General features: G+C 39.8%; 1 protein-coding gene across 1 annotated transcript in view; it reads left to right on the forward strand.

Moving 5' to 3' along the window:
- The window catches only part of LOC128644307 (meiosis-specific with OB domain-containing protein-like), a 127730-nt gene that overhangs the window by 9913 nt on the left and 93589 nt on the right, over positions 1-24228 (forward strand). Inside the window, exon 3 of the mRNA XM_053696974.1 lies at positions 3354-3434. Coding sequence (XP_053552949.1) covers positions 3354-3434 — 81 coding nt within the window. The remainder of the gene's footprint in view (positions 1-3353; positions 3435-24228) is intronic.

Genomic DNA, 24228 nt, shown 5'->3' on the forward strand with positions numbered 1-24228 from the left:
CATCTACGTATTCATTATTCTAGCAGCTTAAGTTATTTAAAATAAGCCACTTGAATGGAATGCTGTACAAAAGGAACCCAAAACCTGTTGAATTAAAAGATTTTGTGCTTCATCAAAGGGATTGGAATGGGTATTGAAATTATTACAGAATGAAGTGTGTTAACAATTTAATATTCCACTAAAAAGCTATTTTCCACAATTCTATGAAGCTATTAGATATAGTGACACAGATCATGTACACCTCTCTTTATTAGGGGCAGTATCTTGCTTGGTATTTTTGTTAAGGTGGGAAAAATACATAGTAACTGGCTAAGCAGAATATGGCCATATTGTGTGACTAATATCCTAATTTTAAAATAAAAGATTGGTGATTTTTGCAATTTTTGCTGCATTTAAAAAACCTTTTATTTATTTGCAAGTAGATGTGCACCTATACCCCCCTGTTTTGTGGATATACAGATATAATATCTAGATAGATAGATACATAGATACTAGATAGATGATAGATAGATAGATAGATAGATAGATAATGATAGCTAAATAGATAGATGATTTATAGATAGATAGATAGATAGATAGATAGATAGATAGATAGATACCAGATAGATCAATAGATAGATCAATAGATAGACAGATATATATATATATATATATATATATATATAGAGAGAGAGAGAGAGAGAGAGAGAGATTGATAGATAGATAGATAGATAGATAGATAGATGTGGAGACCTCCAGACAGATCTCTATATAAAAAAAAAACACTGATAGCAATACATTGCTCCACAGACAAAGTTTTCACACCCCCCAAGGATATTTAAAAGTGTCCCTAAATCCCAACTATTGAATGTGAAGAGAATTATATCTGATCCAGTTGTCAGGCAACAGAGGCAAAATTGGTCTAACCAAATGAGGGGAAAATGTATCAGGAGAGGCTATGATCAGCAAGAACTTGCCACAGTTCTGGAAGAGATAGATACGGATCCTGTCAATTCTAGGGGGTGTAATTCACACATTAACATTTGTGAGCACATACAACATGATAAGTAATCACGTTTTTTAGGATAATCAGAAAAAAGAAAAAAATTGGTTCTTACTAAAAGACACATACCCACAAATAAAAGAGTTTAGTGAATTACCAAGAGCCGCATACAGAAAAGGACACAGTACAGGTAGGAGATTGGTACGTGCCCATCAAACCTTACAGCAAATTGATAGAAGTAACAGGTTTTTGGTAAACAAAACACGAAGCATTTCCTTGTCTAAATTGTACCCAGTACAATAGTGTAATTAAAGGTATTAATTCACACCTATATACAGGTAAAAAATATAAGATCCCTGGGTAGTACACATATGATTCCACATAGGCCCGTGTAGACTCATCTATGTAGGAGAGACCACCCAAAAGATAAAAGATTGTGTTTGCCAACACAAGTCCATCACTAGGAATGAGGGCACTGTCAGGGTACCAGGAACCAGACAGAGATGTAATTTTAAATTAATCACACCTTTATTAAAAAAATAACAAAAAAATGATAACGAATCCAAAAGCCAAATGACAAGCCAGGAGTCAAAGCCAGAGTGGATAGTCAGATGAGCCAGGACAGGAACCAAAGCGAGTAGTCAGATGAGCCCGGGTCAGGAACATGAAGTCAGCGAAGTCAGGAACAAGCCAGGGATTAGGAACCAGAAGGGATGTCAAACAAGCCAGGTTATACACGGAGTCAGACACAAAGGAACTCACAGAGAAGTCAGAGACAACACAAGGGCAAAGGCAAACAGGACTGAGGCAGTTAAATAGGAAGTGATTATATCATTCTGGGACTACAACCTGTCTATCTCTGATAATGTTCTCCAGTTTGGCCATAAGAGGGAACCTGGGAGTAGTGAGCATCGTTACACACTCTGCTACAGGCAAGGAGAAAACTCAGGTGAGTCTAAAATGGCAGCCAAGATAAAAAGCTGCAATTAACGAGTGAAGTTAGGGTGAAACCCTGACAGGTACGGCCCATCTACTTGTGCCAGCACATTTTTTGGAAATGGGCCACCAGACCAGTCAATTGAGATTTATGATATTGGATCAGGCACAGAGGAAACCAAAAGGAGGGGATATACATAAAGACTTTTTATTTAAGGAGGTAAAATGGATATGAAAACTTGATGCCATGTCACCTAAAGGCCTTAACAAAGAGTTATTTATTTAACTACATTTAATTAAGTTGATTTGAATGTTTCCACAATTTATAATTAACTGTATAATAATTTTAGGTTTCTTTACTGTGTGTAATTGTACCCTCTTCTTGATCAGGCTGATTTACTGCACTTGTTTTTAATAGGGTTCATTTCTTCATGGCAGATTAGGATTGAATTGTGTAATAGGTTCAAAGTGATGATGTAATTAATAGACACACCCTTCTGGCCTATGCTGATTGGACCCTTGTTTTTGGTAATGGTATATAATCATGCTGTGTGTTATTATATATTATCTTGAGAAAGGGGCAGGAGCCCCTAAACATTGCTCTTTTAATGAAGGTTCAGTTTTGTAGTGCTGTCTCACCTTCTGTGTTGAGGTGATAGATGATTGATAGATACATAAATATATAGATGATAGACAGATAGATAGATAGATAGATAGATAGATATTCAAGCAGAGAGTGGAGATACTTACAGAAGCAGTAGGAGACAACAGCATTTCTAATAGAAAGAGGAAAAAATAATCTTGAGAAGCTCAGAGTAGAAAGAGAAGAGATTGAATGAAGCTGTAAGAAGTGACAAATCGTTATCTGCTGCTCATAAGCATTAAGCATGAGGAAAAGCTGAGTTATACAACAGACACAACAGTGGTGAAGGAAATGCTGACAGAAGTCATGAATGTATGATCAGACTGTATTATTAGGCCTTCATTAAGTGAGAAACTAATGTAACAAGTTGACAGATTACTCCTCAATAAACTAAGTTTTATTAAAAGTGCCTCACCCTTTTAATTCCTGTTATTGTTAACAATTGTGTCCGGATTATAATATTTTTTTTGTTAGAATCTACCCAGTTGGAGTTCTACAAATGCACATTAAACAAGCTCTGTGATTTACCATTTTATAAATTAATACAAAATATATCCATTCATACTCTATGTGACTAACATGCACAGTATTTAATATACAATTAGTTTTTTTTTATGTTATACTTGAGGTAGAACTAATATAGTGTACCTGTAATTATTTAACATTTTTTTAAAAGCTTTTTATTATTATTTATGTTGTTATGTACATAAGTAATCCATGAAAACATTTAATAATTATCTTTTGTGATGGCTTTGTTGAATCATAACTGTGCTTTTTTAATTGTCTTTTCAGGTTTTAGAATGGCATATTCCACGTTTGATCAGGGACTTGTCAGTATTTCCGAACTGCACCCTAATCTTTCTCGCCCAGTGGGTATCAGTGACGCTGTTATCGTTCTCCGGTCCAGTGCTGTCCCGTCGTCACAGACAGCCTCATTGTCACGTTGTCACTGTGTTTCCCCACAGCGATAGCAATGCTTCTGTGATCACAATACTCTAATTGTTACTGATCTTTATTTACACTGCAGGCGATGAAAACTGATGCTGGTAATGCTGTCCACGGCTGTGTCATGGTACCCAGGCTTTCAGTTGTTGACTAGCCAGCTCTTTGTTAAAGCATATGAGAGACCCTTTTGTAACTGCCTGATTGCATGCTGAATAGATAATTGCTAAGATTCAACAGAGTAAAATTCATAATGCAGCAAGGGGACGTCTGGTGTTTTCCTCTCTTGACAGCAAAATTTTAGCTGTTATAGCTGTCCCTAGTAATTTGCCTCACTGGGTGTGTGTAACAGAAACATAATCTCCCCCTTTGCCTATTTAATTTTTATTTTTTAGCCTTGTAAGCTTGTGTGATGTGGGAGAAGGCTTATCCCCACTGTGTGTTTCTGTCTCAAGCAATGAAAGTGCTCACCATAAATAAGGCCAGACACATTTCTCCAACATAGGTGTGTCCGGTCCACGGCGTCATCCTTACTTGTGGGATATTCTCTTCCCCAACAGGAAATGGCAAAGAGCCCAGCAAAGCTGGTCACATGATCCCTCCTAGGCTCCGCCTACCCCAGTCATTCTCTTTGCCGTTGTACAGGCAACATCTCCATGGAGATGGCTTAGAGTTTTTTAGTGTTTAACTGTAGTTTTTATTATTCAATCAAGAGTTTGTTATTTTAAAATAGTGCTGGTATGTACTATTTACTCTGAAACAGAAAAGAGATGAAGATTTCTGTTTGTATGAGGAAAATGATTTTAGCAACCGTTACTAAAATCCATGGCTGTTCCACACAGGACTGTTGAGAGGAATTAACTTCAGTTGGGGGAACAGTGAGCAGTCTTTTGCTGCTTGAGGTATGACACATTCTAACAAGACGATGTAATGCTGGAAGCTGTCATTTTCCCTATGGGATCCGGTAAGCCATTTTTATTCAGACAGTAAATAAGGGCTTCACAGGGCTTATTAAGACTGTAGACATTTTCTGGGCTAAATCGATTCATATATTACACATATTTAGCCTTGAGGAATCATTTAATCTGGGTATTTTTGTTAAATAATATCGGCAGGCACTGTTTTAGACACCTTATTCTCTAGGGGCTTTCCCTAATCATAGGCAGAGCCTCATTTTCGCGCCGGTATTGCGCACTTGTTTTTGAGCAGCATGACATGCAGTCGCATGTGTGAGGAGCTCTGATACATAGAAAAGACTTTCTGAAGGCGTCATTTGGTATCGTATTCCCCTTTGGGCTTGGTTGGGTCTCAGCAAAGCAGATACCAGGGACTGTAAAGGGGTTAAAGTTATTTTAAGGGTTAAAGCTTCCAAATTTGGTGTGCAATACTTTTAAGGCTTTAAGACACTGTGGTGAAATTTTGGTGAATTTTGAACAATTCCTTCATACTTTTTCGCAATTGCAGTAATAAAGTGTGTTCAGTTTAAAATTTAAAGTGACAGTAACGGTTTTATTTTAAAACGTTTTTTGTACTTTGTTATCAAGTTTATGCCTGTTTAACATGTCTGAACTACCAGATAGACTGTGTTCTGAATGTGGGGAAGCCAAGGTTCCTTCTCATTTAAATAAATGTGATTTATGTGACACTGAAAATGATGCCCAAGATGATTCCTCAAGTGAGGGGAGTAAGCATGGTACTGCATCATTCCCTCCTTCGTCTACACGAGTCTTGCCCACTCAGGAGGCCCCTAGTACATCTAGCGCGCCAATACTCCTTACTATGCAACAATTAACGGCTGTAATGGATAATTCTATCAAAAACATTTTAGCCAAAATGCCCACTTATCAGCGTAAGCGCGACTGCTCTGTTTTAGATACTGAAGAGCATGAGGACGCTGATGATAATGGTTCTGAAATGCCCCTACACCAGTCTGAGGGGGCCAGGGAGGTTTTGTCTGAGGGAGAAATTTCAGATTCAGGGAAAATTTCTCAACAAGCTGAACCCGATGTGATTACATTTAAATTTAAGTTGGAACATCTCCGCGCTCTGCTTAAGGAGGTATTATCCACTCTGGATGATTGTGAGAATTTGATCATCCCAGAGAAACTATGTAAAATGGACAAGTTCCTAGAGGTCCCGGGGCTCCCAGAAGCTTTTCCTATACCCAAGCGGGTGGCGGACATTGTAAATAAAGAATGGGAAAGGCCCGGTATACCTTTCGTCCCTCCCCCCATATTTAAAAAATTGTTTCCTATGGTAGACCCTAGAAAGGACTTATGGCAGACTGTCCCCAAGGTCGAGGGAGCGGTTTCTACTTTAAACAAACGCACCACTATACCCATAGAAGATAGTTGTGCTTTCAAAGATCCTATGGATAAAAAATTAGAAGGTTTGCTTAAAAAGATGTTTGTTCAGCAAGGTTACCTTCTACAACCAATTTCATGCATTGTCCCTGTCACTACAGCCGCGTGTTTCTGGTTCGATGAGCTAGTAAAGGCGATCGATAGTGATTCTCCTCCTTATGAGGAGATTATGGACAGAATCCGTGCTCTCAAATTGGCTAATTCTTTCACCCTAGACGCCACTTTGCAATTGGCTAGGTTAGCGGCGAAGAATTCTGGGTTTGCTATTGTGGCGCGTAGAGCGCTTTGGTTGAAATCTTGGTCAGCGGATGCGTCTTCCAAGAACAAACTCCTTAACATTCCTTTCAAGGGGAAAACGCTGTTTGGCCCTGACTTGAAAGAGATTATCTCTGATATCACTGGGGGTAAGGGCCACGCCCTTCCTCAGGATAGGTCTTTCAAGGCCAAAAATAAACCTAATTTTCGTCCCTTTCGTAGAAACGGACCAGCCCCAAGTGCTACGTCCTCTAAGCAAGAGGGTAATACTTCTCAAGCCAAGCCAGCCTGGAGACCAATGCAAGGCTGGAACAAGGGAAAGCAGGCCAAGAAACCTGCCACTGCTACCAAGACAGCATGAAATGTTGGCCCCCGATCCGGGACCGGATCTGGTGGGGGGCAGACTCTCTCTCTTCGCTCAGGCTTGGGCAAGAGATGTTCTGGATCCTTGGGCACTAGAAATAGTCTCCCAAGGTTATCTTCTGGAATTCAAGGGGCTTCCCCCAAGGGGGAGGTTCCACAGGTCTCAATTGTCTTCAGACCACATAAAGAGACAGGCATTCTTACATTGCGTAGAAGACCTGTTAAAAAATGGGAGTGATTCATCCTGTTCCATTAGGAGAACAAGGGATGGGGTTCTACTCCAATCTGTTCATAGTTCCCAAAAAAGAGGGAACGTTCAGACCAATCTTAGATCTCAAGATCTTAAACAAGTTTCTCAAGGTTCCATCGTTCAAAATGGAAACCATTCGAACAATTCTTCCTTCCATCCAGGAAGGTCAATTCATGACCACGGTGGATTTAAAGGATGCGTATCTACATATTCCTATCCACAAGGAACATCATCGGTTCCTAAGGTTCGCATTCCTGGACAAGCATTACCAGTTCGTGGCGCTTCCTTTCGGATTAGCCACTGCTCCAAGGATTTTCACAAAGGTACTAGGGTCCCTTCTAGCGGTGCTAAGACCAAGGGGCATTGCAGTAGTACCTTACTTGGACGACATTCTGATTCAAGCGTCGTCCCTTCCTCAAGCAAAGGCTCACACGGACATAGTCCTGGCCTTTCTCAGATCTCACGGATGGAAAGTGAACGTGGAAAAGAGTTCTCTATCTCCGTCGACAAGGGTTCCCTTCTTGGGAACAATAATAGACTCCTTAGAAATGAGGATTTTTCTGACAGAGGCCAGAAAAACAAAACTTCTAAACTCTTGTCAAACACTTCATTCCGTTCCTCTTCCTTCCATAGCGCAGTGCATGGAAGTAATAGGTTTGATGGTAGCGGCAATGGACATAGTTCCTTTTGCGCGCATTCATCTAAGACCATTACAACTGTGCATGCTCAGTCAGTGGAATGGGGACTATACAGACTTGTCTCCGAAGATACAAGTAAATCAGAGGACCAGAGACTCACTCCGTTGGTGGCTGTCCCTGGACAACCTGTCACAAGGGATGACCTTCCGCAGACCAGAGTGGGTCATTGTCACGACCGACGCCAGTCTGATGGGCTGGGGCGCGGTCTGGGGATCCCTGAAAGCTCAGGGTCTTTGGTCTCGGGAAGAATCTCTTCTACCGATAAATATTCTGGAACTGAGAGCGATATTCAATGCTCTCAAGGCTTGGCCTCAGCTAGCAAAGGCCAAGTTCATACGGTTTCAATCAGACAACATGACGACTGTTGCGTACATCAACCATCAGGGGGGAACAAGGAGTTCCCTGGCGATGGAAGAAGTGACCAAAATCATTCAATGGGCGGAGACTCACTCCTGCCACCTGTCTGCAATCCACATCCCAGGAGTGGAAAATTGGGAAGCGGATTTTCTGAGTCGTCAGACATTACATCCGGGGGAGTGGGAACTCCATCCGGAAATCTTTGCCCAAATTACTCAACGGTGGGGCATTCCAGACATGGATCTGATGGCCTCTCGGCAGAACTTCAAGGTTCCTTGCTACGGGTCCAGATCCAGGGATCCCAAGGCGACTCTAGTAGATGCACTAGTAGCACCTTGGACCTTCAAACTAGCTTATGTATTCCCGCCGTTTCCTCTCATCCCCAGGCTGGTAGCCAGGATCAATCAGGAGAGGGCGTCGGTGATCTTGATAGCTCCTGCGTGGCCACGCAGGACTTGGTATGCAGATCTGGTGAATATGTCATCGGCTCCACCATGGAAGCTACCTTTGAGACGAGACCTTCTTGTTCAAGGTCCGTTCGAACATCCGAATCTGGTCTCACTCCAGCTGACTGCTTGGAGATTGAACGCTTGATCTTATCAAAACGAGGGTTCTCAGATTCTGTTATTGATACTCTTGTTCAGGCCAGAAAGCCTGTAACTAGAAAAATTTACCACAAAATATGGAAAAAATATATCTGTTGGTGTGAATCTAAAGGATTCCCTTGGGACAAGGTAAAGATTCCTAAGATTCTATCCTTTCTTCAAGAAGGATTGGAGAAAGGATTATCTGCAAGTTCCTTGAAGGGACAGATTTCTGCCTTGTCTGTGTTACTTCACAAAAAACTGGCAGCTGTGCCAGATGTTCAAGCCTTTGTTCAGGCTCTGGTTAGAATCAAGCCTGTTTACAAACCTTTGACTCCTCCTTGGAGTCTCAACTTAGTTATTTCAGTTCTTCAGGGGGTTCCGTTTGAACCCTTACATTCCGTTGATATTAAGTTATTATCTTGGAAAGTTTTGTTTTTGGTTGCAATTTCTTCTGCTAGAAGAGTTTCAGAATTATCTGCTCTGCAGTGTTCTCCTCCTTATCTGGTGTTCCATGCAGATAAGGTGGTTTTACGTACTAAACCTGGTTTTCTTCCAAAAGTTGTTTCTAAAAAAACATTAACCAGGAGATAGTCGTGCCTTCTTTGTGTCCGAAACCAGTTTCGAAGAAGGAACGTTTGTTGCACAATTTGGATGTTGTTCGCGCTCTAAAATTCTATTTAGATGCTACAAAGGATTTTAGACAAACATCTTCCTTGTTTGTTGTTTATTCTGGTAAAAGGAGAGGTCAAAAAGCAACTTCTACCTCTCTCTCTTTTTGGATTAAAAGCATCATCAGATTGGCTTACGAGACTGCCGGACGGCAGCCTCCTGAAAGAATCACAGCTCATTCCACTAGGGCTGTGGCTTCCACATGGGCCTTCAAGAATGAGGCTTCTGTTGATCAGATATGTAGGGCAGCGACTTGGTCTTCACTGCACACTTTTACCAAATTTTACAAGTTTGATACTTTTGCTTCTTCTGAGGCTATTTTTGGGAGAAAGGTTTTGCAAGCCGTGGTGCCTTCCATTTAGGTGACCTGATTTGCTCCCTCCCTTCATCCGTGTCCTAAAGCTTTGGTATTGGTTCCCACAAGTAAGGATGACGCCGTGGACCGGACACACCTATGTTGGAGAAAACAGAATTTATGTTTACCTGATAAATTACTTTCTCCAACGGTGTGTCCGGTCCACGGCCCGCCCTGGTTTTTTAATCAGGTCTGATAATTTATTTTCTTTAACTACAGTCACCACGGTATCATATGGTTTCTCCTATGCAAATATTCCTCCTTAACGTCGGTCGAATGACTGGGGTAGGCGGAGCCTAGGAGGGATCATGTGACCAGCTTTGCTGGGCTCTTTGCCATTTCCTGTTGGGGAAGAGAATATCCCACAAGTAAGGATGACGCCGTGGACCGGACACACCGTTGGAGAAAGTAATTTATCAGGTAAACATAAATTCTGTTTTTTCTTGAATGCCGCCATTTTTGTCACTGTTTTATGTCCTCTGACACTACTTTTATAGCAAAACACTAGTCTCAAAAAACCTGAACGATAAGATCCAGAACAAAAATGAAAAACTTTAAAACTAATGAAACATTTAGGTCATTAATTATATATGGGGATTATGTCCTTTGTACAACATTCTTGTATTAATCTTACAATGGATCCTGTGATATTACAGTTTGTTTATTTATTTCCAAATCACATTTAAGTAAAAACAAATAACATGCTAAAATAGAGTAAATTATGCATTTCTGACCCAAATTTAATATGACCATGTTTACATAGTTGCCGATAATGAATTATTGGTGGCTGCTAAGGGTTAATTTTTTTCCTTTTTAGCACTAAAGTCTCTTGAAAAAAATAGTAATTTTTTTTCGATTTGGGCTTCCTCAATATCGGCCACGGTTTACTATTATCAATGGGATCTGCTTAATAATAATTTGCACCGTGTTTACGCTACAAATCCTTTCTTTTTATCACTACTGAACCTTGCCCAAAATTTGCATCTCTCAAAAGCAGCCAATAATGCATAAAGATGGGCAAAATAGTGTGGATAATTTTTTTTTATTTTTTTAAGAAAGAGACATTTTAAAGATTGCTAAATGTCCATTATCTTCTATTTCATATAGATCTCGTTAGTGGCATAAGATATCAGTTATATGGCTAATAAATACATATACATATGTAAATTTCTGCCCCCCCCAACATTGACTAACTATACAATAGAAATGGATACTGTGTGTAAAACTAAAGCCAATGCAGGATTTTGATTAGCAATATTGGCCTCCATTACATATGCAGCGTCGCCCGCAAAATCCTTCGCCGCCAGATTTTAAACGATTTTGGTATTACATATACGGCATAGCATACAAGTTACACGCGTATATTTCACCCTTCGGACGTATTTTTTTTAGCCATAGACTAACATAGAATAGCCACGCAATTTGGCATCCAATATACAGCGTAAGGACTTAAGCGCGCAGAATTCAGAAAATCTACTCCATTCTCATCTCGCCACATATTGCAGGCGCAGCAACCCTTGCACTGACTAAAAAAGCAACGTAACTCCCTGGAAGCCTTAACAAACACATACATTTAAGCAGCATCTCAAGGTTAAAGGGACAGTATACTATGATATTGGATTTTTAAGGTTTATTTGTGTATTTGAAATAGTTTGAAGCCACAACATAATCAAATGGATTGAGCTTGTAGGTACTTTATCACATTGTGCACATATACTTGCTTATTTACTTTACATTTCTTCTCAAAACAATCAACAATACTTGGAGGAGAGAACAATGGGAAATCATAATTGTATTACCTTCATCTCTTTAAAACCCACTGGAGTGTAATTTATTCTAATGCTAACACAGCTTGGCATTGATGCCAAAATATATAAAGGGACAGTCAAGTCCAAAGAAAACCTTCTTCTTTTAAATAGGGCATGTTATTTCAAACTACTTTCAGATTTAATTCTAACACTTGCTTTGTTCTCTTGGTATTCTTAGTTGAAAGCAAAACCTAGGATGGCTCATATGATAATTTCTAAGACCTTCTTGAAGGCTGCCTCTTTGCAATTGTGCCAAACCAATCACAGACACCACAACCTCTCACTTGCAGCCTTAAAACACCTGATAATGCCCACCCTATCAGTAACATCACTACTATATATACCAATGTGTCAATTTATATTGGATGTGAGATACATTGATTTACATCTTAGAAGTGAATATTACTATATGTACCCTTCATAAACAACTATTGTGGATGTGAATTATAGTACAAGAATATGTCATAAACAGGATAATATTACCCTTTTTTGCCATTTCCACACACATTTCCACACTTATTATACGTTTTAACAATATTAGTGTACTAAAACACACCTTACATGGATATGGATGACAATTATATGGTAAATAACAGAGGACAAGATTTATGGTGAACTATAAGAATATTTATTTCTTTTTTGGCTTCTTAGATGAGGGACCTGAGGTGACTGTAGTGGATTTCCTTGTTCTCCTAGTTTGGGAAGATTCTGATTTTTCTGCTGGTGTGCTGGCCACAGATAGGCTGGAGGCAGTGTCCTGCTGGTGTGTAAAGTGCTCAACCAACACACCCAAGAGTTGATTTTGTTCTTGCCATCTATTGTCCATCTGCATCTGCATATCAGACAGAATTTGCATAATCTGTGACTGGTTTTGAACACTTCCACTTAATGATGCTGCCATGTCCCTCTGCAGCTCTATGCTACGTTTGTGTAACCTCTCTTGGCTCCTGAAGAACCTCTCTTGGCTCCTGTGGAACCTCTCTTGGCCTCTTTGTCTGCTCTCTGAGCTTGTTATGAGCCTCCTCTGGAGTGCAATGTATTCATCACCCAGGGGAGAATACAATGCATCCACAGGATCTTGAGCAGCAGGGCTTCTAGTTGCTTGAGGTACAGGTTCAGCTGCATCTGATGTGTCTGGTGGGGCAGGTTCAGCTGCATCTGATATTTCTGGTGGGGCAGGTTCAGCTGCATCTGATGTTTCTGGTGGGGCAGGTTCAGCTGCATCTGCTGGTGCTTGAGTACTTTCTGCTATATTTTCATCTGCAGATGGTGGAGCTCGACCAAGTGATGAGGATGGTGGAACTCGCTCAAGTGATGAGGATGGTGGAGCTCTCAGGGTTGATTGATAGTCCCACTGATGACCAGTGTGTGACCACTCAGCCTGTCCAGTTGGCACTTCTTGTGACATAGTCTGTGGGTAAAAGCCATGACTGCCCTGAGATTGTGTTGGGGGGGGGGGTTAAATACATGGACCCTTTGTGGCTGTCTTGGCTCCCCCTCAAAGCCAAAAGAACAATATTCCTCTGGCCAGGAATCTTGCCAGGGGTCATATGGCAATGGTGGTGGCATCACTCCCGGGTCCTCAACTGAAGCAATCCAACCATGCTCATGCCTGGGAGCATACTGTTCATGTGGTTGCCTGAAGACTGGTGGTGGTGGCGGCATGCCTGTAACTGGTGGTGGTGGTGGTGGCGGCATGCCTGTTTGTATCCTCGTGACAGGAGGTTCTGCAGAGGAGTCAAATGATGAGAGGGATTAGTACAGTCAGATATATGTCCATGTGGGCATACAATGTACATTGATACATGCTAGGGCCTATACTGATTCTCATGTCAAACTCTGTAACATGTGTATGTGTTTCATACAATAGTTATGTGTACATGTCAATGATGGAAAAAATGTGTTCTTTAAGTGACACTATGGTCACACAATTTACTTTAGCCTGATGTAGGCACAGAACCTGCTTTATTGAGCTAAAAGTATTGTGATGGCTATAGTGTCCATTTACTGAAAACTCTACATGTGGCCTGTGTTACTCTGAGACATGTTAGTATTGCACTATTCCACCTCATATCATGAATTGCATTGTGTTAAGTAGCATTAATGTCAAATATAATAATAGATGTTTTTGTTAGTAGGCCAAATACCATGCTCCTCATTGTGTACATGAATGTGTGATATTAAAGGATGTTATATCTCAAATACATATAATACTGGTGTGTGGGATGTTACTCACCAGCATGATGTGCTGTGGTTGCAGCCCCTGAGTCACCAGCCCCTGGAAGTCCACGGACTGCTGTGATATTCAGGGACCTGCGTATCATCTCCTGCCAGGTGTTATACTCTGTGTCCAGGGATGGACCACCGCCTGTTCCCCTCTGGTGCATAGCTTCCTGCCCCATCTTTTCTTTGACCCGCCTCTTGCAGTCATTCCACCGCTTTTTCAGGCCCTCAACAGTCCTCCTCTGCGGGGCCACACTGTTGACGGCATCCTCTACAGCCAACCATGCCGTTTTTCGCCTTTTGGCACTGCCTTTGCCCTTCTCCTGCCCGAAGAGGGCCCTGTAATTGTCCATGATGGTCTGGACTAGGGCAACATTTTCCTCAAATGAGAAGTTGGGACATCTCAACCTCTCATCCTCCATGGACACCTGGCTTGCTCCCTGTGATGTCCCTGGTGTGGGTTCCTCCCTATCCTCTCCCTCCTCCCCCCTTCTGTCCACATGTGCACCCTCTGTCCCTCTCATAGATGTGCCTGGTCTCTGGGGCTCTCTGGCATCTCCCCTTCCATCATCCCTTCTAGCTCTCCCTCTCCCCACTCCACTTACTCACTGACAGGGACCCCACTGCTCCTCCTGTCCTCTCCAATACTCCTCTCCCTGCCACTCCTCTCCCCTCCTCCCCTCCGCCCTACCTCTCCCTGCCATCTTCACACTAAATCACACTACACACACTCACACTCACTCCCAGTTCAATCACACACAATCACAACCAAACACTCAGCCTATCACACTGTGAAATTCAAATAAAATGTGTGAGGTGTTAGAAAAAAAAGTGTGGTGTATTTGTATATGTATGTATGCAAAATGTGTGCAATATGCAAAAATATGTGTAAGTGTACAAGCTTAATCAAACAACAATGCGACCTAACTAACTCCTCTGTTTGCGCCTCTCTCTCTCTACTCTGACTAATCCTCCACTCCTGTGTAGTGTGCTGTAGCTCAACAAACCATCCAAACACACTGAAGAAAATGGCGGCTGCGCATTGGGTTTATATATGAATTTTGCATAGCGTAATTACGTGTCGCATTTTTATATGAAATCGCGGTTCATTTTTACGAGTGTTAGCCTAATTTGCATAAAACCACTCTTTATTGACACTTTCCGTGGACAAAATACTGGCGTAAGTTACTTGCGACCACTAAAGTGTGTATTTGCGCACATTTCAGAAGATCGCCAGTTTGTCCTACTTACGCCAGTTTAGCATCTAACGGCGCAGTATATGTAATACCCCGATGTGCAACGTGAAATTACGGGGGGCACGGGTTCCCACGATTGCACCGAAACCTGCGCCGTATATTTGATCGCGCCCATTGTTACCATTTTACACCTGATAAATTATCACCAACTATGTAAACTTGGTCTATATATTTAACTGCCACAACAAGGTTAATCACATAGATAAAATCCTGCTCTGGATCAGTATGACACAACTAATAATGTTTTACATTAGAATGTCCCTTTAACTCTTCTGTTGAGTGCTACAGTACATTGTGTTTCCCTTTCTGGCTTCCAAAAGGTTAAAATTATTGTATGAGACACCGCTCATGGATAATCTGTAAATCCCCTTGTTCCAAATGTGTAATGTTTTATTTTTATTTTCACAGTTTAATACAGAGTTTAAAAGTTTTAAAATAATTTAAAATGTCATGTTAAGTTTTTACAAATGACTACAATTTACCTAAGGGACCTACGAAATTTGAACAGTTAAAGAACATACAGACAGCTATGTTTCTCTGTTTGATTGAATAACTAAACGGGGTGGGATTAATCAGTATTGCGTTACCTTCTATCAATTTCAGCTTTTGTGGTTTATGATTTCTGAGTTTCCATATAATCTAACACAGCATGTTACAAATTTACAGTATTGTGAGGAACAAATATACTTGTATATATACTGTAGAGAAATTTGTGTATTTTACCTTGTAGAGTACAAGACCGTGAAATCTAATTATCTAAGAACATCTGTGTTTTATTTGTGTACAACATACCATTTTTATTTTTCAGAGCATAATAGGCATTGTAATTGGAAAAACAGATGTCAAAGGATTTCCAGACAGAAAAAGTTAAGCCTGCTTTATTCTTTCTTGAATATTTTAATAGTTGCATGCCACTGTGTTTTCTTTTTTTTTCTGATTTTAAAATTATTATTTTTTAATTAGTGCTAGCTAATGACTTACATGAATTTCTTTTTTATTATTAAATGTTGTGTCACTTTTCTCTCAGTTATGTTTCTATAAATTTTCTAATTAAAATTAACATTATTTTCCAAACAAAACAACCTATACATTTTAAAATATCTGGGATATTCCAAACACTTGAGGTTATTGTGTATAAATAATACAATTTATAGATAGAATCTGTTAAATGTTGTAGCACAATGCAATATTATTTCTGATTTACTGGACAATAGGAAATTTATTTCTGAATATAAACCTGCAGTCATTTTAAGAGTCAACAAGCACTTTTAGTGCAGGTTTTAGTATTCTTCTTTCTTTTTTAGCCTCTTTAAAGATCTTAAAAGACGTACCTTCACCACAGTCATATAATTCTATTACATGTAAAAGCCTTAAAAATATCTAAAAACTTGCTTTTTAAAAGGAAATTAAGCTCCAAATGTACTTCATTTTAAGCTTTCATTATACTTAGTGAAACAACTGTGAAATGGGAAAGGATTCCATGATTTCCCTGTCATTTATTTATTTTGTGTTCATGCAGCTCATTCCAGGGGGCCGAATTATCAAGCTCCGAATAGAGCTTGATGCCCCTGTTTGAAACAGAAGTTATGAAGCAGCGGTCTAAAGACCGCTGCTCCATAACTTGTCCACCTGCTATGAGGCAGCGGGTTGATTGACACCCCCTGCTAACCCAATCGGGTTGATTGACACCCCTGCTAACGGTCCATTGGCCGCAAATCTGCAGGGGGCTGCATTGCACCAGCAGTTCACAAGAACTGCTGGTGCAATGATAAATGCAGACAGCGTATGCTGTCGGCATTTATCGATGTGCGGCGGACATGATACGCTACATCGTATCATGTCCGCTCGCACATTAATAAATAGGCCCCCAGGAGTACTTGTAGGGAGATGGCTCTGCGGTGGCTAATTTCAAAAAAATTGTGAGTGAATGCTGGGTGTGTTATTTTCTAAACTTCAGTGATACAACTAGGCCCTAATTCTAAAAAATTTGCCGGACAAGATGTGGTTTTCCACTCCAACACTCGCAGGGGCACCCCTCATAAAATTCTATCAAAAAGGGTTGTCCCTGAGCGTGGAGAGATGTCTCCCATACAAATAATGGGGTACAGAGGGAGAAACCGGCTTGTTCAATATTACAAATCAAATTACGTTGTTTTCAATGCACTGTACCTTAAATTTGCGGTAATTTTCGTATGCACAGGTTTTCCATTCAGAATAATTCGTGTTTTGAGTATTTTGATGAAAACTCGCCACTTTTTAACTGGTGAGAATAAACAGTGAGAACTGTAGTGCGAAAATGTTTATAGAATTACACTGGGATTTGAGAGAAAATTTCATATACGCCCATGGAACGCCCATGTTCAGCCCATTTTACCAAAAAACAACAATTACGCATCCAGTGTACTTAAATTATGATTAACACTGGGCATAGTTAATGCGATTTATTCCTGTGTAATTTACTTACACATTTTACGTTTTTGATAAAATACGATTTTTGGTGAACAATTTCGTTACGAAGTTTAATGCACCATAATAATACAAATTTTCCTTGCGTATTTTTGAGTGAATGGTTTAATTATTCATTTTATAAGATGTTTAAATTATGAATTTTATTGTGCACTTTAGTAATGTATGCATCTCCTTCCCATACGAAAATGCAGTATAGGTAACCCTCAGCAAGACACCCTGTTTTCAGGGTAAAAAGTGGCTTTATATAATGTCACCAGGGATTTAGAAAGACTGGCAAGCATTCTTATAGAATCTTACCAGCACAGGGATCTTTTTAGAATTGAGGCCATAGTCTCAAACGGAGTCTGGAGATGAGCAGTGCTGTGATTGGCTGATTGCCCTGCCACTTAGTTATGAGCTCCTCCCCAGCTTTGCTTGTGAACCTTTACTAATACTGAAAGTATTGCTGGAGCTTTGCATGGTCACACTTCCTAATAACCCTTAAGGACTGTGAATTTTAGAGAAAAACTTGCCCAAAAGACCAGAGAATATTTAGCATTTTTCTATCACTACATTTAAAAAAACTGAAATAGAGCCTTGTTTTGTTTTTTATTCACCTATCAAAACTATGTACCCAGTCACTTTCTGTATTTATCTGGCAATCTACCTTCATATGGTAACGGAAGCACGATCAGTGCTCCCTTGCCATATGAAGGGAGATCAGTAACTATAATAAATATTCATATTTTTTTTTCAGTATTTAAAGGGACACTGAACCCAATTTTTTTCTTTCGTGATTCAGATAGAGCATGCAATTTTAAGCAACTTTCTAATTTACTCCTATTATCAAATTTTCTTCGTTCTCTTGCTATCTTTATTTGAGAAATAATGCATCTAAGTTTTTTGGTTCAGACCTCTGGACAGAACTTTTTTATTGGTGGATGAATTTATCCACCAATCAGCAAGAACAGGTTGTTCATCAAAAATGGGCCGGCATCTAAACTTACATTCTTACATAGTAACATAGTAGATAAGGTTGAAAAAACACCGAAGTCCATCGAGTTCAGCCTATACAAATCTAAAATACTTACAAAAAGCTCCAGTTAAGCTTAAATAACCCCACTAAAAGGTGACCCATTTAATACTAGCAATCATATCCATGAATTTTGTTTATATACATAAATGTATCCAGACTATTTTTAAATGTATCTAGAGTATTGGCATTCACTACCTCCTTTGGTAATGAGTTCCACAATTTTATTGCTCTTACAGTGAAAAAATGTTTCCGTTGCAGGAGATTAAATCTCCTTTCCTCCAACCTTAAATTGTGACCTCTTATCAGAAACAATTTTCTTGGAAAAAACAGAGCTTTCTCTTGTAAGGTGTATCCAGTCCACAGATCATCCATTACTTGTGGGATATTCTCCTTCCCAACAGGAAGTTGCAAGAGGATCACCCACAGCAGAGCTGTCTATATAGCTCCTCCCCTAACTGCCACTTACCAGTCATTCTCTTGCAACTCTCGACAAGCATGGAAGCAGTAAGAGAGATGTGGTGAAATGTAGTTGATTTTTTCTTCAATTCAAAAGTTTGTTATTTTTAAATGATACCGGAGTTGTACTATTTTGGTCCCAGGCAGAAAATAGAAGAATAATCTGCCTGTGGTCTCTAATGATCTTAGCAGGTTGTAACTAAGATCCATTGCTGTTCTCACACATAACTGAAGAGAGAGGTAACTTCAGCTGGGGAATGGCGTGCAGGTTATCCTGCTATGAGGTATGTGCAGTTTAATTTTTTTCTAGAGGAATGTAAATGCTAGAAAATGCTGCTGATACCAGATTTATTTAAGGTAAGCCTGATTACAGTGATTTAATAGCGACTGGTATCATGCTTACTGTCAGAGGTAATACTCTTATTATTTTTCAATTCCTGTCATATAAAACGTTTGCTGGGAGTGTTTAAACGTTTTTATATATGTTTTGGTGATAAAACTTTATTGGGGCCTATTTTTTTTTCCAAATGGCTGGCTTAAATTTGCCTAGAAACAGTTTTCTTAGGCCTCCCACTTTGTAGACATGAGTGGGAGGGGCCTAATTTAGCGCTTAATTGCGCAGTAACTTTTGCAGACTGAGACATCCAGCTTCCCTCAAGAAGTCTCCTGAATGCTATAGGACCTCTCTAAAGGGCTTTTAGGCTTTCCAAAGTCGTTTGTATGGAAAGGTAGGGCCACAGCAGAGCTGTGGCAGTTTGTTGTGACTGTTAAAAAAAAACGTCTATATCGTTTTTTTGATCCGTTTTTTAAACTAAGGGGTTAATCATCCATTTGCAAGTGGGTGCAATGCTCTGTTAGCTTATTATACACACTGTAAAAATTTCGTTTGATTTACTGCTTTTTTTCACTGTTTTTCAAATTCTGACCTTTTTTATTTTTCTTAAAGGCACAGTACCGTTTTTATTTTTTGCTTCTGGCGGTCCTAAGGCCGCGGGGCATAGCAGTAGCCCCTTATTTAGACGACATTCTGATACAGGCGTCAAATTTCCAAATTACCAAGTCTCATACGGACATAGTTCTGGCATTTCTGAGGTCGCATGGGTGGAAAGTGAACGAAGAAAAGAGTTCTCTATCCCCTCTCACAAGAGTCTCCTTTCTGGGAACTCTAATAGATTCTGTAGAAATGAGGATTTACCTGACAGAGACCAGGTTATCAAAACTTCTAAATTCCTGCCGTGTTCTTTATTCCACTTCTCGCCCTTCGGTGGCTCAGTGTATGGAAGTAATCGGCTTAATGGTAGCGGCAATGGACATAGTGCCGTTTGCTCGTCTACATCTCAGACCGCTGCAACTCTGCATGCTCAGTCAGTGGAATGGGGATTACACAGATTTGTCCCCTCTACTAAATCTGGATCAAGAGACCAGGGATTCTCTTCTCTGGTGGCTATCTCGGGCCCATCTGTCCAAAGGTATGACCTTTCGCAGGCCAGATTGGACAATAGTAACGACAGATGCCAGCCTTCTGGGCTGGGGGGCAGTCTGGAACTCCCTGAAGGCTCAGGGATCGTGGACTCAGGAGGAGACCCTCCTCCCAATAAACATTCTGGAACTAAGAGTGATATTCAATGCTCTTCAAGTTTGGCCTCAGCTAGCGACAATGAGGTTCATCAGATTTCAGTCGGACAACATCACGACTGTGGCTTACATCAACCATCAAGGGGGAACAAGGAGTTCCCTAGCGATGTTGGAAGTTTCAAAGATAATTCGTTGGGCAGAGATTCACTCTTGCCACCTATCAGCTATCCATATCCCAGGTGTAGAGAACTGGGAGGCGGATTTTCTAAGTCGACAGACTTTTCATCCGGGGAAGTGGGAACTCCATCCGGAGGTATTTGCACAATTGGTTCAACGTTATGTGTTTCCACCGTTTCCTCTGCTCCTTCGTCTGATTGCCAAAATCAAGCAGGAGAGAGCATCAGTGATCTTGATAGCGCCTGCGTGGCCACGCAGGACTTGGTATGCAGATCTGATGGACATGTCATCCCTTCCACCATGGACTCTGCCTCTGAGACAGGACCTTCTACTTCAGGGTCCTTTCAACCATCCAAATCTAATTTCTCTGAGACTGATTGCCTGGAGATTGAACGCTTGATTTTATCAAAGCGTGGCTCCTCCGAGTCAGTTATTGATACCTTAATTCAGGCACAAAAGCCTGTCACCAGGAAAATCTATCATTAGATATGGCGTAAATATATTTATTGGTGTGAATCCAAGGGTTACTCATGGAGTAAAGTCAGGATTCACAGGATATTATCTTTTCTCCAAGAAGGATTGGAGAAAGGATTGTCAGCTAGTTCCTTAAAGGGACAGATTTCTTCTCTGTCTATTCTTTTGCACAAGCGTCTGGCGGATGTTCCAGACGTTCAGGCATTTTGTCAGGCTTTAGTTAGAATCAAGCCTGTGTTTAAACCTGTTGCTCCACCATGGAGTTTAAATTTGGTTCTTAAAGTTCTTCAGGGGGTTCCGTTTGAACCTCTTCATTCCATAGATATCAAACTTTTATCTTGGAAAGTTCTATTTTTGGTAGCTATTTCCTCGGCTCGTAGAGTTTCCGAGTTATCTGCCTTACAATGTGATTCCCCTTATCTGATCTTCCATGCAGATAAGGTAGTTTTGCGTACCAAACCTGGGTTTTTACCTAAGGTGGTATCTAATAAGAATATCAATCAGGAGATTGTTGTTCCGTCATTGTGTCCTAATCCTTCTTCAAAGAAGGAACGTCTATTACACAATCTTGACGTGGTTCGTGCTTTAAAGTATTATTTACAAGCTACTAAAGATTTTCGTCAAACATCTGCTTTGTTTGTTGTCTACTCTGGACAGAGGAAAGGCCAAAAGGCTTCGGCAACTTCTCTTTCGCTTTGGCTAAGAAGTATAATACGCTTAGCTTATGAGACTGCTGGCCAGCAGCCTCCTGAAAGGATTACAGCTCATTCTACTAGAGCTGTGGCTTCCACATGGGCCTTTAAAAATGAGGCTTCTGTTGAACAGATTTGCAAGGCAGCGACTTGGTCTTCGCTTCATACTTTTTCAAAATTCTATAAATTTGATACTTTTGCTTCTTCGGAGGCTATTTTTGGGAGAAAGGTTTTACAGGCAGTGCTTCCTTCCGTTTAAGTACCTGCCTTGTCCCTCCCTTCATCCGTGTACTTTAGCTTTGGTATTGGTATCCCACAAGTAATGGATGATCCGTGGACTGGATACACCTTACAAGAGAAAACATAATTTATGCTTACCTGATAAATTTATTTCTCTTGTGGTGTATCCAGTCCACGGCCCGCCCTGTCATTTTAAGGCAGGTATTTTTTAACTCTAAACTACAGTCACCACTGCACCCTATAGTTTCTCCTTTCTCTTGCTTGTCTTCGGTCGAATGACTGGTAAGTGGCAGTTAGGGGAGGAGCTATATAGACAGCTCTGCTGTGGGTGATCCTCTTGCAACTTCCTGTTGGGAAGGAGAATATCTCACAAGTAATGGATGATCCGTGGACTGGATACACCACAAGAGAAATAAATTTATTAGGTAAGCATAAATTATGTTTCTTCCATCTCTGTATATGGGCCTTGAATATATTTATATAAAGTAATCATGTCACCTCTCAAGCGCCTTTTTTCTAAGGAAAAAGGCCCTTCTCTGAACTTTTTCTAGTTCTGCAATATCTTTTTTTGCGATTGGTCCCCAGAACTGCACTCCATACTCAAGGTGAGGTCTTACCAGGGCTTTATATAGTGACAGAATTATGCTTTCCTCCCTTGAATCAATGCCTCTTTTAATACATGCTAGTATCTTACTAGTCTTTGAAGCCGCTGCCCTGCATTGTGCACCCATCTTTAGCTTGTTATCTATTACTACTCCCAAATCCCTTTCCTCCTCTGTTTGGCTAAGTCTTGTCCCATTTAAAAAATACGTTGCCTGCTTATTTTTACTTCCAAAATGTAGAACCTTGCATTTTCTCGTATTAAATCTCATTTTCCATTTACTTGCCCATACTTCTAATTTTTGCAGATCCATTTGTAACGAAAGTTCATCCTGCTCTGACCTAATGACCTTACTTAACTTAGTATCATCTGCAAAAATAGAGATGTCGCTATTTAATCCTTGCTCCAAGTCATTTATAAAAATATTAAAAAGAACAGGGCCAGGTACTGATCCCTGGGGGACTCCACTGATTACCTTTGTCCAATCTGAGTATGATCCATTTACTACTACTCATGGCTCCCTATCTTTTATCCAGTTATTTATTAATGAGCTAACATTTTCAGCTATTTCCAGTCCCTTAATTTTGTGCATTAATCTCTCATGTGGCACTGTATCAAATGCCTTTGCAAAATCTAGGTATATCACATCAACTGATTCCCCTTTATCTATATTTTACTTACTTTCTTGTAGAATCTAATTAGATTAGTTTCATGATCTATTTCTCCTAAAACCATGCTGATTATAACTCATAATTTTGTTTACACGAATATGCTTGTCAATATAATTCCTTATAATCCCTTCAAATATCTTCCCCACTATTGATGTCAGACTAACTGGTCTATAGCTTCCTGGATCATCCCTGCTTCCCTTTTTGAAGAGTGGCACCACATCAGCTTTGCACCAATCCTGGGGTACCATGCTGAGGATAATGAGTCTCGTGGTATAAAGATACCACGAGAATGAAGAAAATTTGATAATAGAAGTAAATTAGAAAGTTGCTTAAAATGTCATCCTCTATCTGAATCATGAAAAAAAAAATTGGGTTCAGTGTCCCTTTAATATTTACATACCACGTCTTAAGATAACTAATTCTTCAAGAGAGCATTCTGTATGATCTGTGGAACTCTATTTAAAAAAAAAAGAAAAAGTGGAAAAAAACACCCTACTTACATGGCATGAAAATATGAGTATTTCACGTTCTTATGTTCTTCACATAAAAGAATATGTTTTATTAATTTCTTTATATATTTGATGTTTTTTTGAACAAACACACATATATATATATATATATATATATATATACTGTGTGTGTATATATATATATATATATATATATATATATATATATATATATATATATACCAAACTTCATTAAAATTATGGGGGGGAGATAAAAAACTGAAATTAAAATCCTCTATGTCTCAAAATTAAATCAATGTAAATATTTGCATAGGAAATTAGCACATCTAGGCAAGTATCCCTGCTTGCTTTTCCCCAGAAATTCTTAATATACAATGTTACCAATGCACAAGAGAATTGTGGGTAAAATATACAAATTAGATATGCAAATTCTCATTTTTTTGCTTCAAAATACTGTTTCGACACAGCGATCCTTTTAACAGGATTATTACAGCAAACCAGTATAGCAAATTTCTGGTTTGCTGTAATAATCCTGTTAAAAGGATCGCTGTGTCAAAACGTTATTTTGAAGCAAAAAAACTGAGAATATGCATATCTAATTTGCATATCTTACCCACAATTCTCTTGTGCATTGGTAACATTGTATATTAAGAATTTCTGGGGAAAAGCAAGCGGGGATACTAGCCTAGATGTGCTAATTT

The sequence above is a fragment of the Bombina bombina genome, unplaced genomic scaffold, assembly GCF_027579735.1.
Source record: "Bombina bombina isolate aBomBom1 unplaced genomic scaffold, aBomBom1.pri scaffold_870, whole genome shotgun sequence".
In the NCBI taxonomy this organism is placed as follows: domain Eukaryota; kingdom Metazoa; phylum Chordata; class Amphibia; order Anura; family Bombinatoridae; genus Bombina; species Bombina bombina.